The following is a 21,135-nucleotide window of genomic DNA, read 5'->3' on the forward strand; positions in this document are numbered from 1 at the left end:
AGTTAAAAAAATGGGATGATTTTTAAAAAGTTTGACTGGGAGTGAACTTTTTGATATTGGGGTCAGATTTCGATTCAAGAAGTTGGAATAGGTCTGTAATGTCAATTATGAATTATGTTCAAAATTAGAGGTCAATCGGACTTGATTTGATAGGTTTCGGCGTCGGATATAGAAGTTTGAAACTTTGAAGTTCATTAAGCTTGAATCGATGTGTAATTCGTGTTTTAACATTGTTTGATGTGATTCAAAGGATTGATTGAGTTCGTGTGATGCTTTAGGACTGGTTGGTATATTTGGTTGAGGTCCCGGGGGGCTCAACCAAATTTCGAATGGTTAACGGATCATTTGGAGTTGTGTTGGGTTCGCTGAAGTTTGTTGCACCTGGTGTAATCACACCTGCGCACTTTGGGTCGCAGGTGCAACGCCGCAGAAGTGGCAATAGAGCTGCAGAAGCGATTATGGGCTTATCCAACTGGGAACGCAGATGCGGTCAGGGTCTCGCAGAAGCGGACTCGCAGGAGCGAAGGATGGAGCGCAGAAGCGGGCGCGCAGGTGCGACCCTTGTTCGCAAAAACGAACTTTGAGGGCTTAAGTGAAGTCCGCACCTGCGATGATTTTTCCACAGGTGCGGAACCGCAGATGCGGTGGATCCCTCGCAGAAGCGAGAAAGCTGCGCAGAACACTTAAATGCAAGGGTTCACGATTTTTGCTCATTTTAGGCATTTTGAGCTCGATTTTGGCGATTCTTGAGAGTATTTTTCGAGGGATTTCTTGACGTAAGTCTCTTGTGCTTACTTTTGATCAATAATCTTATTTTTCCGTTGCTTTACCCACCTAGATTGCATGTGTTTAAGGTGGAATATTGTAATTAAGGCTAGGGATTTGGAAAGTGTAATTTGGGGATGGGTGTTCGTATTTTGTGACTTTTACCTAATTTCGAGACGTGGGCCCGGGTCAATATTTTGGGGCGATTTTTTTATTCCTTGATAAAGTCATAGATTTATGATTTAAATTATTTTATTGTAATTGTATTCATGTTATGAAATTGCTCTTGGCTGGATTTGGGCCATTCGGAGTAGGAAAAATCAAGGGAAAGGCATCCTTACCGATTGATTGAGCGACATTTGAGGTAAATGACTTGTCTAACCTTGTGTGGGGGAAATCTCCTTAGAATTTGATAATGTTGTAACAATTTATGATATGTGAGCGCCATGTACGTGAGGTGACGAGTGCGTACACGAGCTGATTATAAAAAATTTGGTCCTTGCTGATTTGTCATTTTTTAAAATACATTAACTGAGTTTTCTTCTTTTAAAAATACATTAACTGAGTTGCCTTAGCATATGTAGTGATCATGTTTAGACTAGCATCGCATATCTACATGTCTTAACTCTTACTTGCAATTTGTGCAACATGCTTAGTTTAATTACCTGCTTTCCTTGATTTGAATTAAATCTTTAACTATAAGATTCTTGTTGAAAAATTGTGTTTTCCTTCGATTATCTGCTGCATATTTACTTTGGGACTACGAGGCGTTTACTCAGGAGATCCCCCTATACTGCATATTTACTTTGGGACTACGAGGCGGTTCTTCGAGAGATCCCCTTGTACTGCATATTTACTTTAGGATTACGAGGCGTTTACTAGGGAGATTCCCTTGTACTGCATATTTACTTTGGGACTGCGAGGCGGTTCCTCGGTAGATTCCCATGTACTGCATATTTATTTTGGGACTACGAGGCGGTTCCTCGGGAGATCCCCCTGTACTGCATCTTTACATTTGGGACTACGAGGCGGTATCTCGGGAGTGCCCCTGTTGTGTACCTCTATTTATTGTGCTGATATTTTCTGAAACTTCTTATTGTTTAAATTCTCAGTCATTTCAAAATATTATTATATCCTCTGCCTTACTTTTCTTTTAAACCAGTAGGGCCCTGACCTGACCTCGTCACTACTCTACCGAGGTTAGACTTTGCACTTATTGGGTACCGTTATGGCGTACTCATACTACACTCTTTGTGCCGATCCAGGTTCTTCCCACCATACCAGATACCAGTGAGCCGGACCATACGTGGAATCTTCTAGGTATATCTGCCAGCGTCTGCAGACCTCGGAGTCCCCCTCTATCCTTACTATATTGTATTCCTTATCTTTCTTTTGACTCTAATGTATAGAGACACTTAGTATTTGCTCTTAGAAGCTTGTGACTTGTTTCCACCGATTTTTGGGAGTTGTAATTATTGAATAAAATTTTTATATTTATATATCATGTGTTGAGATGGGAGTTCAATTTATTACTCATTGATTTCACAAATTGTTAAGCTTACATAGTCTTAGAGATTAGGTGCCATCACGATACCCTATGGAGGAAAAAATAGGGTCGTGACAGACCTTGACCAGCGCAATTGAATGAAAGAAGAAAAAAGTTTCTTAGGTCATTCAATGGTCGATTATATTTGACATGAACACATAGTTGGTCGCCTATTAGGATTTGATGGTTGAACCATATCCTAGGGTGACTTAGAGTTATAAGGACAGAAGGAAATATTACTTTATTCTTCTACTGGTTGTTGAGAATAAATTGTATACTTCATTCTATCCGGTCGTTAAGGAGTGTTGCTAGACGCCACCCTTGATTAGTATATTGATGTGATCAATTTACTACCGGTTTAGTATTGAACCTATGGTGTCGCACACTAACGAGTGTTTTGGTTTTTGCTAGAGGATTAATTACTTTATTATTTGATAATTAAATTAAAGAATTTAATTAGTCAAATAAATTAGTTATTAGTATAAATGAAATATTATTATATTCTCTGCTAGCACAAACGATATAATTAATATTGTGGACAAATTGAAGTTTTCTATTGGAATAGAAAATTAAAATATATCTCTTGATTAAATTATATATATGTGATATATATATATATATATATATATATAATGACTTAAAAATCAAATCTAATTTAGAATTGGATTTTTACGTCAAAAGTCCAAAAGGACTCGTCGGCAAACATGAAAGCCATTTGGAATGGGATTCCATTTTTCAATGGAAACCTTTTATAAAGTCCAATATTGTAATGGACTTGTAAAAAGGGAATAAGAACAACGTTCTTTTCCTTCCTAGTGGAAAAAGGATTACCAACTAAGATGCTATATATACGAGTATATATGTGAGAAAAATTATTACAAACACAAGGGCATCTGTGAGAGGCACAAATCCAAGAGAGTATCTTGACAAAGAAAATAGTTTTTCTTCTTGGCTGAAAGTTTTTAGAAAAAATTTAGGACATAATTTTATTCAATTTGTTCACGGATGGGTTGCTAGACAAGAGGGGTTGCTCTGATGATAAGCAACCTCCACTTTCAACCAAGATGTTGTGAGTTCGAGTCACCCCAAGAGCAATGTGGGTAGTTCTTGGAGGGGAGGATGCCGAGGGTCTATTGGAAACAGCCTCTCTACCTCATGGTAGGGGTAAGGTCTGCGTACACACTACCCTCCCCAGACCCTACTAATGGGATTATACTGGGTTGTTGTTGTTATTGTTGTTGTTGTTGTTGTTGTTGTTGTTGTTGTTGTTGTTGTTGTTGTTGTTCACGGATTTCATTGATCAAAGGGTTGATAGTAAGGATCGGTCTCGGTGTGGATACACATAAAGTCTTCGCACTATCGAAGAAATATTTGAAATGAGACTCTCTTCACCTGGTACGTTTTAGATCCGATCTTTGATATGTAAATAAATTTTACCTGGCATCGGACTGTCTTCCATAATAGACTCAATGCCATAGTAACTGTTACTATAACTTATGTTTGCAATGCTTTCTGAGTTTGTAGAAGACAGAGAAGCTTCCCATGGAAGAGGCAAGTCGGGACACTGGTCATGGAATAGAGCAGTCCCCATCTTCTGAATTCTTTCAAACTGGAGCGATGCTTCCAACATTATATCAGAAAACGCGCATTCTATTTCCTCACCAAACTGATTTGCTTGTTTATACACCATTACTGGGATTGCCATGAACAGAGGCTCTGATACCATTTGTAGCGATTCCCCAGTGGAAAAAGTCATTGAAGAAGCTAAGAAAAATAATAAAGAAGAGAAAGAAAAATACAACAAAAAAAGATTCAATTTTCATTAAACATAGACTACAAAAGAGAACTACACGGTATTTAACTAGAAAGTAGCATAACAAACTAGACATGTGTCGACCAACAGTAATGACACCTTTAGGGACTGAAAAATAAATAAAAAGGACTCAATCAATAATAACTAAACGTAGGACCCAAAAACATAAAATATGAAAAGCTGCTTATACCACCAAATGCTACAAAAAAAATTCTAAAATAACTGGCCGAACTTACTTGGAATAGCATTGACACTTCTACGTAATAGCATACATGACTTGGAATTTGGATTAATTACAAAATATTAGAAATAGGTAGACCTAAAATCAAGAAATAAAATATTATAAAAAATTTAAAGATCTTCTCATCCAATCATATCTAGCAAAGAGATAAAATAAAATAATAAAGGTCGAAAATATGATACATACTAGAAACTAATGCTTACTAGAAGAGTTTTAGAATATTAAAGATGTAAGAGTTGTGAATCCTATTGAAATATTATGGACAGGTACATCAAAATTCTAATTTCAACCAGTTAGTGTAATAGACATAGGTTTTTGGTGATATAATTCCATTTGGTGTACACTGACTAATCATAGGACAAGCATCACAAAGAATTGAACCTTTTTTTTTTGTAACTATCAACTTTTTATTAATTACCAAGGTATCATTTACAAAATCAGCTAGACTTTATAATACAGTCTGCATTGCTTATAGTAACTATTAAGAACAACTCACTATAGTACTAAAAGAACTCTATCTATGTTTACTCTCTCCTTCTTATCTAGAAAATTTGTACTTTTGGAGTAGTATCTTAGTAGTTTCATTGGCTCTAACATGACATGTATATGCAATCTCTCTAGCTATTGTTTCACACGTGCTTTCCTTCTAGGCAAACAACATGTTGTTCCTTTCTATTCAGACTGCATAAATAAACTCTGTAAATACCAGCTTCACTAGTTTTGCCTGCATAGTTTTCCCTTTTGTATTCTGCTCGATCCGTGCTGCATCTGGTTCCATAAGCTCATTGCCACCCAAGTGATTTGCATCCACTTCATTAGTTTATCCCAAACATATCTTCCAATTGCACATTCTGCAAACAAATGATCTCTGCTTTCAGCTGCCAATTTACACATGACACAGTTAGTATCAACTTGTATTCCCCAGCTTTCCAATCTTGTAGCGGTGAGTATCATGTCTTGTTATTGGAGCCATGTTATAAAAATTGCTTTTGTCCTTGCTTCATTGCCACAAATGATGTTTTTCCAGGCAACTCTGGACAGATCCCCTAGCATTCTCAAGTAAATGCTTTTGATCATACTTTTGCTATTTAGGTGATCTTGTTGCACATGACATAGTTCCTCTCTTGCTTTGAGTATTTTCCTAACCATCCAACTAGCTTGTTGGGGAATAGGCATACTCTCCAAGGATTGTTCTTTTATATAGTATTCAAGAATCTACTTAATCCAAAGAGTGACTTTCTTAGTCTTCAGGTCCCGGCAGATCTTTATTATGGCTGCTTTGTTCTACAACTTTAGATTTGTGAGTTTCAATCCCCCTACTGCCTTTGGCATACACATCCTACTCCATGATACCAGTGATTTTCTTGTGATTTTATTTGCTCCAGACCAGATAAAACTTCTGCAATATCCTTCAATAGATTTCATCACCTTAGCAAGTATGATAAACATCTATTCCCAATAGGATTGAATACCAAATAGTACTGACTTTACAAATTAGACTCTGCCTGTACATGATAACTTTTGAGCTATCCATGATAAAATTCTAGCTGTGATCTTGATTATTATAGGCTGTCATTCTACCAGTTTCAGTTTTCTAGTAGCCAGTGGAATCCCTAGGTATCTGAATGGTAAGTCACCATGTCTATATCCAAGTCTCTGCTGGATTTCCTGCTTGGTAACTTCTGATACACCACCATAGTAGATAGCACTCTTGGATAGGTTAGCCTGTAATCCTGAAGCATCTGTGAATTTGCCAAACTTTTCATGTAGAAGCCCTACATAGATTGTATCACCTTTAGCGAACATAAGGAGATCATCTGTAAAGCACAGATGTGTGACATTTAGTTTAGAACATTTTTGGGTAATACTTAAATTGCTTCTCTTCCTTTAGGGTACTGAGACTTCTACTCAAATACTCCATGACAATAGTAAATAGAAAGTGAGACATTGGATCTCCTTGTCGAAGTCCTCTGTCAGCATCAAAGGGTGGAGTTGATTCACCATTTATAATTATGGAGTAGTTGACAGTTGTAACACACTCTATCACTCATCTGATAAACTTTCTAGGGAAATTCAACTCTATCAACATTTGCTCAAAGAAACTCCAATCCACAGTGTCATATGCTTTTTGAATATCCACCTTAATCATGCATATGGGTGAGATATATTTTCTTGTATATGTTTTCACCAGTTCACGGGCCATAATCACATTATCTGCTACGTTTCTTCCTGGGATAAATTTTGATTGAGTCTCTGTAATAATGGTTGCAATCACCTTCTAGATTCTGCCTGCAAGGATTTTAACTATGATCTTGTATAGGACAGTGCAGCAGGCAATTGGCCTATACTCTTTGATTGTAGCAGGATTGGCTACCTTTGGGATCAGGGTAACTGTTGTACAGTTGATTCCTCTATATATTTTGCTTGTTGTGAAGAAGTCTTGTACAACTTCAATGATTTCATTTTTAATGACAAGCCATGCTCTTTTATAAAATACAGCATTATAGTCATCCACACCTGGAGCTTTGTCATCTCCTATGGACTGAAGCCTTTCATAGGAGATTAATGTATCTGTAATCTTGAATATGCCTGGGAAAAAAGCCAGCTCGGTACACAAAGCATTCCACGTTCACGCAGGTCTGGAGAAGGGCCGCACACAAAGGGTGTAATGTAGACAGCAATTAACAGTTGCTTCCACGGCTTGAACCTGTGAGACGGCAATTAATGGCTGCTTCCACGGCTTGAACCTATGATCTAAATTAGGTCACATAGAGACAATCCTATAGTCGTGAATATGCCTGAAAATTAACAATTATATCAAACGAGCTATTGATTAGTTTTAAAGCTGGATATTGACACTTTTAAGTAAATTGTACCATACTCACACTTTAAAATTCTGAGTCTGACTTTAATTATGTCAATACAATTCACGTATTTCTTTTTTTCTTTCTTTTGATAGACAACTATGAATTCATTTTACTCTAATAGCAAGGTTAGGGCCGGTAGAGATAAAAATGCTGGGTAATTTCTTCTCATCTGTCTAAGCTTTAGTGGATAGAATTATCCTATACATGTATTGGTAGGAGAAAACGGGTACCCATAAACTCAGTCGAGATGCACATAATCTGGCTCCGACACGGTAGTTATTAAAATAACAGCAAAGTTATGGCCACATAGTAATCGTGAAACTAGTCAAGTTATGATTAATCCTCAAAAAGTTGGAGTAAGACGAGATAAATGGAGCAACATGAATAGTAAGGACTCATATAGCTGACCCCAACTTGCTTGATATTATTGTCGTCGTCGTTAGAGTACTAGTAACCAAACTGTTTGGGGACCTTTACAATAATATTCTGAAGTAAAGTGGCATTTTTGCTTATTTATAATTCAGCTGAAGCAGAATACAAATCCCCAAGGGAATAAAAGTTTCACACAAGATCTTTGGCACCACTTATACAAGGACTTATTGAAATTAAGGGTTATTGTACAGGACTATATTTTGAGAACTAATTGTCATATGAGCTTCTCTCTCCCTAGAATGACATATTATATGTTACTAATAATATTCTTAAACAAGTAGTCAACCAAAAAAGGAAAAAGGATCAAAAGAATGGCATCCACATTTAGCTGCTTATCCTAATGATGGCTTCATTCATAAATACAGCTGCCATAACCTGCCATTGTCAAGATTCCATAATTGATCAATCAGCAATCTTGAATAATATTGTCAAAATTGCATAATGTAAGTCTTATAGCAAGAAAATAGATAACAACAACGCATTAATCCTAAGCAAAACTGGGGTCGACTATATGAATCCCGGTCCCAATAACGAAATTAAAAATTTATGTAAGGGCGTCCATAATATACTAAAATGTCACGCATAAAATTTAAACTTGTAACCTATAGTAGTTTTTGAACCACCTTTATCACTAAAATGTCATGCCCAAAAAAAAAAAAAAATTAAGAATTAAAGGTGTTACTTACTTGGGTCAGTCAAAACAATGAGGGCAGAATTACCAAAGTGACAATTCCAATAATTCCTTCCCTTAGCTTGGTAATAGAGGTTCATAACAATAGAAGCATGGTTCATGAGATTATCTGGGGAAGAACAAGGGCAACCCTTTTGCAAGATCCTACAATCAACCTGAGAACATGCATAATTTATGTTTTCTTGTAGTGTTTTCTGATCTGATGAAGGTTTAGCTACACACCAAGTTTTCTGCAAAAAACAAATGCAAAAATATTAGTAGTCCATCCACTTATCATTTTCTTGTAAAAAATTTCCATTTAAATATGTTATTGAGTTCTTGAATACCTTTTCATTTGCTAACACCAATGTTCCCACTGTAAAAACAAGAATGAAACAGTAAGTATCATATTAACAACCATTGTAGAAGAGAAAACAACAAGAAAAAGAGCAGACCATCATTTGGTAGAACGGATTAAAAGGGCAGCCCGGTGCGGGGTCCAGGGCCGGACCACAAGGGTCTATTGTACGCAGTCTTACCCTGCAAGAGGTTATTTTTACGGCTCAAACTCGTGACCTCCTGATTACATGGCGTCAACTTTACCAATTATGCTAAGACTCCCCTCATTTGGTAGAATGGATTGCCAATGCTAAAATAAGGCAACTAACCAAAAATTACATTGATAATGTATAAATTGTATTACATCCTATGTTGTTCGGACTCTTCGAAAATGTCTCCGGCTATATGTCAGATCATCCATAAATAATACATTTATGAAGAATCCGATACGGGTGGACAGTGCTTTGGATAGTTCATAGATTACACCATCAATGAGTATAAGGTATATAGATATGAGAAATGAACAAAATAAGATGTCTAAATCACATGTCAAAAGTTAAATGGTTCTGTTTTTTCCTAGGGAAAAGAGTTAAAATTGTTGTACTGTTAACTCATTTTGAGCCAATGACAGAGCAAATGATATAAGAGTTTGTGTACAAACCTGAAATGTGGGACAAAAGTAGGAAGCAAAGGGTGAGAGCTGCTTTAACCATAGGTGTGTGTGTTTTAAAACAAGGGATACTCGGCAGAAGCTAAAGTGATTGTTGTGGTTTTCAGTGAGGAAAAGGTTCAGCATTTTAAGGAAAGAAAAAGGCAGAGGCTTAACGGCTAATTTTTACTTGGATAAGAGCCGTTACAAATTAGGTGGAATCTTGTGGGGGATAAAGGGACAAAGAAAAGTCCATTAGAAACAGTAATGCTTTTTTTAATTTACAAATTGCCTTTTTGTATTCTAATAATCAAGAGCTACCTAGTAACCGTTTGGCACAAGAATGTTTTTAGCATAATAAGAAAGTAGCTGGCATAACGTGATGGAATTTCATAATATGCTGGAAGTTTATATATTGGAACTTTATAATCCAGCATATTATGTTTGAATTTTCTGTGTTTCAGCTAGGGTATGTTTGTCCAAATTTTATCTCTGGATAAAATAATATATATTTTTCAATGACCTTACAAATGATGGTTATTTGTCAATTATCAGTCCGAAAACTGGCTATTCTATGTTATTTTGACTATTTTCCAAGTTACCGAGCATGTTGTCTAGTCCAACCCCTCTCTCTAATACCCCTAACCCGGCCCCTTCCTCTATACCGGGCCATTTTGGTTCGTGTTTTAATGCGTCTGGCGGGGCCTGATGCGGGCCGACACGGCCTACCTGCCACATTTAGTTGAGCTTAATTGGTCCTGATGCTGAGGTGTTGATGGTAAAAATAGCACGGGTTAGCCAGTTTTCGTACTAGTAATTGAAAAATAACCAGCGTTTGTAAAGTCATTGAAAAATAGCCACTATTTTGTTGCAACACGGAAAGTTCAAGCATAATATACTGGAGATTGGAGCACCTGTGTATGAACTTCCAGCATATTATGTTGGACCAGTATATTATGCTGGAACTCCAATATACTAGAACTCCGTCATAATAAACTAGAGTTCCAGCATAATATACTTGTCCAGCATAATATGTTGGAAGTTCACATGTAAAAAATTCGAACTCCAGTATATTATGCTGGAATATTTTCCGGATTTTGAACAGTGTTTTCATTCAGATTTATCTTTACATAAAAAATGACTAAATTTCGATTACTTTTGAAATTATGGCTATTTTTCAATTACCACTTATAAATCTCATTATTTTTTAATTTCACTATGTTGATGTTAATGAGCTTAATCCAGATTGATTTTGGTGACCAGCATATTGATGTGTCAAAATAGCTGTTGTCTCTGTGTTAGAGCATCAAAGTGAATAGCTTAACGCGTCTCTTGTCTTCATTCAATCAGTGGAGCTGTCAAAGCTTGTGAATGGTGTATAAAGTATTGCTAATATATTGCTACTTAATATATTATGTAAAAATATATTTTCAAGCATTTTAGAGTATCTTATTTCTTAGGTCAAGTAATTTTCTAAAGCCATGTACTATAATGAATATATCTGTTTCAGATTTCGCAAAACAGGAAGGATGAAATTTACTAAATGCATGACACCTTTACCATCCATAAAGACAAAGTGAAGAAATAATATGAGAGAGGGAGAGATGGACCTTATAGTCGGGGTGGAGCTAGAAGTATGGGTACTGATTCGGCCTAATGTAATTATTTTTTGTTTAAAAAATATATTTGTATTAAAAAGTTTATTAAATATATATAAATATTAGATTTATAATTCAGTTATTAGTATTTAAAGTTATTTTTTTTAAATTCAAAACCTATAAAATTAAAATTTTAGTCCGGCATCTACTTATTGTGATAAACTTACTTTCTAATCATTATATGAAAAATAAAAATGAAAGGACCACATTGAGCAACAAAGAAAAAGTTAACAATGATGGAAGCATGGCCAAGTGCATGCGGCAGGAATATAATTTTAGATACCCCACCACGTCAGTACCATTGAGTCAACAAGTAATGAAACTAGTAAAGAAAAATACTAACCTTGTTATAAAACAAAAGAAGAATAATGTTGCTGAGAAAAGTAGGAGAAAGAATTCTTATTAATTTGGGATGAATTATCATAGAATATAATCTCTCTGTTTATAGGAAAAAAGTGATTTAGTTACCAAGTAACAAACCCTAAGATCTTTCTAAAACGTTCATCATAAATAAAATACTATTTATAGCACTCCCCTTGAAACTCTATTCACCAGATAATGTGCCTCGTTAAAACCTTAACTAAAATAAAACACAGTGAAAAAAAATTCTAGCGAAACAAAAATAGTACACATATCTAACAATACGCCTTTTGGTTGACTCATTAAAAACCTTTCAAGGAAAACTCAATGGGACAAAACCTTATAAGAGAAAAAGAGTACAACGCATATTAACTCCCTCTGATGGTAGCATCAATTCACATCTTTGAGCTTTCGCATTCCAATTTTATGCACCATCTTCAAAACATTGTTGGTAGAGATTTGATAAACAAATCAACCATATCAACTTGTATGAATATGTTGCACCTTGAAATTGTCATTTTTGATAGATATATAATGTCTTCATATAATGTCGTGGAATGGCCTTTTCAATATCTCCATAGAGGCAAAAATTCTCGCTACCACATTATCATGCTAATAGTTATAGCAATATACAAATGTGCACAAATTGCACTTAGGATGCGGTAATTCAGGACCAAGAATTGTATATACTTTAATTGATTTAAATCCTTTAGGGATTGTCACATAAGCTAAGTCATATAAGCCATATAAATATACTTTAGATGCATATCAAGTTTTTATGTCATGCTAGACATATAAGATAGATAAAGGTGATTGCACACATCATTGACTTTATACTTTCAAGTGTTTGAACTACATAGCCAAAACCACATGTCTTTAATATGAAACTAATTCTATTCGAATTGTGTCTCTTTCATTTGGCCAATATTTTTGTGCTTGTAGGCGACAGACTTAAGATCCTCATCTATACTTAACGCTATCATAGATGTCGTCGACGAATATTTTATATCGGTTCCACTCTCATTTTTTTTCCCATAAAGACATAACATAGAGATTTCTTCATTTATATTTTCAGGTACCTGAACCTCTCCTGAGATTTTATGAAGTGTTATGTCATGTGATCTTTTAAAGTACTTGTGTCACGACCCGAAATTACTACCTTCGGGACCGTGATGGTGCCTAACATTTCACTTACTAGGCAAGCCAACGTTAGAATAATATTATCCGTTTTAAAATAATTTTTAAATTTATTAATAACAAAGAAACAAATGCGAAAGTAAAGTCTGAAATGTAGTGAATAATTCATAAAAATAACGGTGTCTAAATACTATCTCAGAATTTGGTGTCGTAAGTGCACGAGCTTCTATAATAATACAAATAAAGGTCTGAATAAAATAGAGTTGTCTGAAACAAATACACAGCTAAAGTAAGCAGACGGGGACTTAAGAACTCCGGACGCAGTGCAGTTATACCTCAAGTCTCCTCTGGGTAGCTGAAATCCGAGCAAGTCTATGGTACGCCGCTGGGACCAACTCTGAAATCTGCACAAGAAGTGCAGAGTGTATTATCAGTACAACCGACCCCATGTACTGGTAAGTGCCGAGCCTAACCTTGACGAAGTAGTGACGAGGCTAAGGCAGGTCACTTACATTAACATGTACGCAATAATAGTAATAACCACAATAATAGAAATAAATCAGGTAACTCATTCTTATAGTTGAAGTCAACTCAACAATCATATCCAATTATTATTTCAATCAATTCCCGTTGCAGCGTGCAAACCGCTCCCACAATATATTCATATTCAATTCTGTTGCGGCGTGCAACCCGCTCCTCCAATACATTTATTTTAATCAAGTCTGTTGTGGCGTACAACCCGATCCACCAATACATTTATTTTAGTCAAGTCTGTTGTGGCGTACAACCCGATCCACCAATATATTTATTTTAATCAAGTCTGTTGCGGCATGCAACCCGATCCACCAATATACATATATCGACTTTTAAGCAAGTCTGTTGCGGCGTGCAACCCGATCCCCCAATATATTCATTTCAATCAATTATGTTGCGGCGTGCAACCCGCTCCTCTAATATATTCATTTACCAATTCTTATAGAAGAAATTCCCCAATAAATGCAACAATTAATATAAAAATTATAAGACAATAAACATACAATAATTATGATTCAATTATGATACAAACAATGACAAATAGCAATTTATTATGAAAATCAGGGAGAAAATAGGCAGTTTAATATTTAATATGTTAAATGTCAAGTAGCAATTAATGCACATAAATCAAATAAGCATGTAGCAATTATTGCAGGAATTCAAGAACTAATATTTGACAAAGAATATTAAAACAATTTAGGATTTTCAAATAATTATGCAAACAATTAATTTGACGATGTATAGACACTCGTCACCTCGTCTATACGTCGTTAACAAGCTTTTTACATAACAAATAATTTAAGGGTTCTATTCTCTCAAGTCAAGGTTAACCATGACACTTACCTCACTTTGCAATTTCAATCAATTACTAGACCACATCTTTTTCTTTTAAATTTGTCTCCAAAAGCTTCAAATCTATTCACAAACAATTCGATATACTCAATACGAATCATAGGTATTAATTCCATATAAATTTACTAATTTTCCAGATAAAATCCGAAATTCACTTTAAAAATTGACAGTGGGGCCCACATCTCGAATCTCGGAAAAATTTACGAAATTCGAACACCCATTCCGATACGAGTCCAACCATACAAAAATTATCCGATTCCGATATCAAATGGATCTTCAAATCATAAATTTTTATTTTTTGGAAAGTTTTACAAAAATTCCAATTTCTTCCATCTAAATCCGAAATAAATGATGAATATAGACATGGATTTATGAAATATAATCACTTTTGGTTATAGAATACTTACCCAATTCAAAGTCGTGAAAAATTGCTTTGGAATCGCCAAAATCCGAGACTCAAAACTCAAAAATGAGTAAAAATGGCTAAAACCCGATTTTATGTGTTCTATCCAGCATTTCCACTTCTGCGAAAATTTGACCGCATCTGCGGTTTCTGCTTCTGCGAAAATTTCACCGCATCTGCTGTTCCGCATCTACGGAAAATTGACCGCAGGTGCGATTACACTAGAAGGCCAAAATTTCAGATTTTTTCTTAAGTCCAAATTTTGATCCGTTAACCATCCGGAACTCACCCGAGGCCCCCGGGACCTCAGCCAAATATACCAACAAGTCCTAAAAACATAACACGGACTTACTCGGGGTCTCAAATCACATCAAATAACATCAAAATTACAATCCATACCTCAATTCGAACTTTTGAGTTATTAAATTTTTCAATTTGCAAATCCCGTGCCAAAACATATTAAATGAATCCGAAATGACTTCAAATTTGGCACACAAGTCCTAAATGATTTAGCAGAGCTATTCCAATTTTTATAATCGAATTCTGGCTCCGATATCAAAAAGTCAATCCCGTGGTCAAACTTGGAAATCTTTAGCCTTTAACTTACTAGTTTATGTTAAATGGTCATAACTTGAGTTAGGGACCTCCAAATTAAATTACGGGCATACGCCCAAGTCCCAAATCACGATACGGACTTATCAGAACTGTCAAAATACTGATCCGGATTCGTTTGCTCAAAATATTGATCAAAGTCAACTCAGTTGAGTTTTAAAGCTCTATTTCACATTTTAATCCATTTTTCATACAAAAAACTTTCCGAAAAATTATACGGACTGCGCACGCAAGTCGATGAATGATAAATAGTATTTTTTGAGGTTTTAGAACACATCATTAATTATTAAATTTAAAGATGACATTTTGGGTCATTACAACTTGCCTCCTTATTATGATCATTTTGATCATTTGCTCATCTTCTTTATCAAGAATTTTATTTGAAACCGATTTGTCTATACGTTTTAAGCGTACAATAGACTTTGTCATTCTAGGACTTATTCTAATAGGAGCATTTGCAATGAGAATATAGTTACTTTATTTGGGTCAACAAATGCGTATGACATGCTTTGTAATATGTTGCGGATGAATTATTTTTTTATGAACTTTAAATTCATATTATCTTATTCAAAGATCTATATGTACAAATGATAATTCATTTCACGTAACTTTTTCTCAACTGTTTATCCTGTCTCCCCCTCATGTTAGAAAAACTAACTTGCTTCCTCAACTTTAAAAATCCATCTTTGTGCGTTATGGTGTTAATAAAAATATACACCGCACATCAATAATAATAAGATAAAATTATTTGGTTCCTGACACTTAACCACTTGTGAGGGGAGAATATACTATACTTTCGCATATAACATATATCAAACTGATATAAATAACTTTATTTTCATAAGCAATAATTTAGCTATTGAGTGGAGGCACTCAATAAATTATTTTTCTAAATCAACTGTGATGTAAACCAACTTATCAAGATGAACTGTCTTGGATATAAAATCTAGAAATTATGCTCTAAATTAAATTACTGAGCAAGAAACTTGGCATTCAAGTTGCGGGTTGATAATAAACGCACATGTAACTATCTCATAGATGCATCTTTATAAGGTTTACATGGCAGGTGAATGGACCCATATTCACCTTTGATAAATTCCAGAATTCAAGGGATTCAATCTCAATTTAAGTTGGTCTATTAATTAATGAGAACAAACAACATAAGAGAATTCGTAAAGAACTTAAGTTCTTTAATATTTACCCATATAAATTCTCTTTTATTTTGCACATCATACTTAAATTAATGGCTAAATCAATTATGCCAGTTGGAAAAATTATCAATATTGATAAACTTTAGGTTTACGCCATGACGTGCACAATCATCAATAAACTCCAAGTTTATTATGATATGAGTTTTTATATCAATACATTTCTACTTTATTGTGGCATTTTTTTTATTGTGTAGTACAAACTAAAGAATAAAGCGGATAACTTTTCACATACATATTGTCCCGTTACAAGTTGTAGTAGTAGAAGATATTAAATCTTTCTTTTATTTATAGTCTTAATATAACCAACCGTTTTCGCGAATACTTTAGAAACTCAATAAGTTTCTTTGAGACTTACTACAACACAATGCCTTATTGATAATCAATTTTATTCCTCAAAAATAATAATAATTGGTTTTTCCAGAGCTCTCAATTAATTTTGTGCTACCATATATTCATCAACATCTATTTGGTGAATATTTTTTAAAGAGAGAGTTATACCATTATGGTCATGGTCAAAATCATTATAGGTAAGGTATGCGGCTTCTATTACTTTTGCCCTATAATAATCACATTGCCATAATATTTTGGCATAATCACAATAGGTACGTGATAAATGATCATTCATGCCATAATAATGAAATTATTTTGTTATTTCATCTCAAACCTTCTTCTATAGTTGAGTGTGGTATATTCACTACCATTAGCATGTTTATATTCTTCCAATAATGAATATGTATTCATCCAATAATGAATATGTATTCATAAATTACATATTATCACATTCACATCATGAATGAACCATAATCATCTAAATGTGTTTTACAAAATCTCATGTCAAATCGATGACAAACAATTACTTTCACAACGTAAAGGATTATTTTGAGAATCTTTATTATTATCATTACCATAATGATGACGATTATAATTTCGTCTATTGCCACGTCCACATTCATTGATACCTTCACGGTAATAATTTTATCTTCTTTCAGGCTTATCACATACTGCTACCACATTCAATGGGATGGATTTTCACTTCTTGTGCCTTAAATCCAAAATTTATTCCTAATATTTTATCCATGCACATAAAGATTTGAGATCCCGATGTACTCGAGAGTTTCGCAAACAATGAGTAATATCTGATTAATTGGTGTCCTAGTCTAAGTGATCTTTTAACTTTGAATGAATGAATAATTTGTTTCATCTTGTATTCCTCCATCTCTAAACTGCCGTTGTTACTATTTAAATGAAAATATCAATGTAAAATTGAAAAGTAAGTATGATAAACAAAAATATCACATCAGTAATTGGAATTTGGATTATTAAATGAGTTTGATTCCTTAAAATTTATAGAAGTTATTAAAGTTGTAATGGTATAAGAAACATCCAATTATGAGAAAGCGAGTTAGTTAGATTTGAAAGGAAAGAATCGGCGGTGCCCGAGATTAATTGACCTTTCAATTGAAAAGATGTTAGAAACAGAGTTTATTTAATCAAAACCAACTAACCCTATTTCATAAAATAAGTAATACTAATTGATACCAATGGTTACTACTAATGTAAAGAACTATGATTATATGATATTTATTCACTAGTTACTACGAATAGGTAAAATAAAAATCAAACTACTTAATAATTTTTAACCACGGATCCATCACCGATCAATTGGTCTATTTTTTCATTGGGGTGCTCAAAGAAGTATGTCACAACCAAGTGGGTGATGTCAAATTTATTGTCAGAGACAAAAATAGCTTAAAGGCCTTTATTCTTTAGAGATGTTTGATAAAACTCAACCAAATGTCTTGATGTACGACAAATATTTGCCTAATGCCCTTTTCTACTGCAACGGTAGCATTCAGTTTCTGAACTCTTTACTTTTAGCTTTTCATCTCTCCCTTTCCACTTTTAGTGGTTATTTTTCTTTGGGAGGTGATTAACCCAAGGAAAATTTCTTTTTTGACCACGACCATGAACAGAACCACGACCTTTTTCACGCTTAGTATAATGATAATACACCTCATCCACTTCAGGCAATGGTGTAGCCCCAGTGGGTCGATTATCATGATTTCTCATGAGCAAGTCATTATTTCGTTCAACCACAAGGAGAAGAGAAATCAACTCAATGTACTTCTTGAAACCTTTCTCTCGGTACTACTGTTGCAAGACCATATTGGAGGCATGAAACGTTTTGAACGTTTTTTCAAGCATATCATAGTCAGTGATACTATCTCTACATAGTTTCAATTTATAAGTAATTCTGAACATCGTAGAATTGTATTCAGAAACAAACTTAAAATCTTGGAGCCTCAGATGAGCCCAATCATATCGTGCTTGTAGAAGTGTGACCAACTTTAAGTTGTCATATCTTTCCTTTAAGCCATTCTACAAAACAAGTGGATCTTTGACTGTGAGATATTCTATTTTCAACCCTTCATCAAGGTGATGGCGCAAGAAAATCAAGGTCTTAGCACAGTCTTGGGTAGATGATTTATTTTTATCTTTAGTGGCGTCTGCAAGACCCATTGCATCTAAATGAATTTCAGCATCCAACACCCATATCATATAATTCTTGCCCGAAATTTCAAGGGCAACAAACTTTCGTTTCATAATATCAGTCATAGTTTCAAGGGCAAGTCGTGACTTGTGACAACCTATATACAATTATGGTCTTAAAGTATTATTGGCTAATTTATGACGAATTTTGTGGGTTCAACTGAATTTTTTATTTTTGACCTGAATTATTCTTATATAATAAAAAAATTAATATATATATATATATATATATTAAGATCATATTCGCTCTGAGTTTGAATTCGTCTTTATAAAGTAATGCTCCTATATATTAAAAAAACATATATTAGAGAATTAAGCAAGACATGATGTAACACAAAAGTATTCGATGATTTCTTTTCATATATTTATATCTTGGTGGGTGTAGTTACTCGGTAAAAAAATAACAAGTACCTAATAAATTTAATCGAGATGTACTGACCTGAAAATTACGGTTATTTAGATTATTGTTTTTAAAAAAGCAAGACATGTTGGAACTTGTAATACGCGTGATCTGTCTCTTTACTTAGTTTATCCTCTCTCTTCGATCTTCTATTCATCTACTTTAACCAGTGTTTTAATTGCCCCCACCTATAATTCATCCATTTGCACTGAACACCAACCCCATCTACCCCCACGGCTTGATTTGGCAACTAATGAAAGGAACCTCACATAATTTAAGAGCCACGTGATATTAACATTTCAACTTTTTTCTATATTATAATTTTTATGTGACAAATATTTTTTTAGATTTTTTATTATATATATGCGAAGCATAAAAACTTTGGCGTAATTGGTAAACTTGTTATCATATGACCAGGAGGTTATGAGTTCAAGTCGTGGAAATAACCTCTTATAGAAATATAGCTAGGATAAGTCTGCGTATAATAGACCCTTGTGGTCCGACCTTTCCGGACTCCGTGCATAGCGGGAGCTTAATGCACATGACTGCCCTTTTTATATAAGGGATAGGAACAGAGAAATAGAAGAAGGGATTACAAGATGAGAAATCGAACTCTCACCAAACAAGGTGAAAGTTCAAGCAGCCAACTAAAACTATTAAAGATTTTTCATGTGCTAAATATTAAATCACATAAGAAAGTTAATTTATTTATTGTTGATAATACTGAATGGGTTGTTGATGGTGAGAGAGCAGCTTAAGCTCAATATAGTAGAGTCAATTATTGGGGAATTTATTAACTCACTATAGACAAGTGACAAGTAAATATGCGAATTATTAAACTTTTCTTCCTCTCATTTGTGGGTTTCTTTTGGTTTGATATAATGTGAACTTGCGCAAGGGTCACGATAAAATAAAATTAAGTGAATTACAAGTCGAACTAGTTTTGCAATTCATAAATTTTAAGTTATGTTTTGTTTACTCTTATGGTATTCAGAATTCGATTATCCGACTAATTTCAAGTTTTATATGTGAATTATTATTCCCAAATTATTATGGTGAAGAAGTCCATATTAGTTGGGCTTTATGTCATTGTTAATGGTGGTTGAATGATTTTATTGAATTTACCTTTATTCTTGATGTGTATATATATTAGCAGGTAGGAACTTGGTTTATAATATAGTGTATTTGCACAGAAATGTAGTTAATAATAAGCAATTGACTTTCCATGATATATAATAATAAAGGCAACAATAATGTACAAAAACATCATGGAAACATCGAGGATGCAGGGAGCAAAAATTAGAATCATGATGTTGTGTTATGCATCCCAAAATCCAAACATAAATTGATTAATTATTGGACTTTTAGGAATTATGCATTCACCTTATTAATTTTTAACTACTATATAATTATCATGATCTTTGAGGCATTCTTCATGAAATAATACAAATAATTAAAAAAATTAGGTCTATGTGACCACGCACGATTGACAATCTTTCTGCCATTATATACAAAAGCGAACCTATGCTTTGAGAAGAGGGGTTATCGGATCCCATTAATTTCGATAAAAATTCTAAATATGCAAGAGTATATAGGTTAAAAACGGTCATATATTTTGTTGGTAACTTTAAGATCAAAAGTCTGATGGTACACTTGTTGAACATTTCGCTTATGTGCCCCTATCTCTTTCAAATTCTGGGTTCACCTCTGATTATACAGTTAATAAATTTTTTATATATGTACATATATTAGGACTTGTTCTATAAAAAATAAGACTTGTATTTTCATATTGATATCCGAAATGTTTATTTGAGTACGTGTTCTTAAAATACGCGTTAATCACATAGTATACAAACAATAAGATTTTTTTCATTAAAATAAGTGGACTTGTATTTATATATTGTTATCTGAAATGTTTGCAAGTGTATGATTTCTTTATTTGTGTGTTTGTAGTCCGACGCAGAATATTGTGCATGTACGCAGGGTCGGGGAATGATCGCAACCCAAGGGGTATGATGTACCGTAATGTAAGTATCAGTGCTGATTCTACAGTTTGAATCTGTAACCTATAGGTCACACAAACACAATTTTATCGT

The 21,135-nt window shown here is 34.1% G+C and overlaps 1 protein-coding gene across 1 annotated transcript; it reads right to left on the bottom strand.

Annotated features, from left to right (window-relative positions):
- Positions 1 to 7,716: 7,716 nt before the first annotated feature.
- Positions 7,717 to 9,467, bottom strand: LOC104105532 (glucan endo-1,3-beta-D-glucosidase-like). Its single transcript, XM_009613873.4, has 4 exons — positions 9,335 to 9,467; positions 8,682 to 8,710; positions 8,351 to 8,585; positions 7,717 to 8,039 (listed from the first exon to the last, which is right to left on the bottom strand). Exons 1-4 carry the CDS (start codon positions 9,384 to 9,386, stop codon positions 8,014 to 8,016), a joined length of 342 nt encoding a protein of 113 aa, XP_009612168.1. The 5' UTR covers positions 9,387 to 9,467; the 3' UTR covers positions 7,717 to 8,013.
- Positions 9,468 to 21,135: the final 11,668 nt, after the last annotated feature.

This window comes from Nicotiana tomentosiformis, chromosome 8 (assembly GCF_000390325.3).
Source record: "Nicotiana tomentosiformis chromosome 8, ASM39032v3, whole genome shotgun sequence".
NCBI lineage: Eukaryota > Viridiplantae > Streptophyta > Magnoliopsida > Solanales > Solanaceae > Nicotiana > Nicotiana tomentosiformis.

What these genes read in the sequence shown, in the direction of transcription:
- LOC104105532 (XM_009613873.4), bottom strand. Translation starts at nt 9,386, where the DNA reads ATGGTTAAAGCAGCTCTCACCCTTTGCTTCCTACTTTTGTCCCACATT. An exon ending in ACTTTTGTCCCACATTTCAG is followed by an intron (nt 8,711 to 9,334) that starts GTTTGTACACAA and finishes TTGTTTTTACAG; the next exon opens with TGGGAACATTGGTGTTAGCA. An exon ending in TGGTGTTAGCAAATGAAAAG is followed by an intron (nt 8,586 to 8,681) that starts GTATTCAAGAAC and finishes TGTTTTTTGCAG; the next exon opens with AAAACTTGGTGTGTAGCTAA.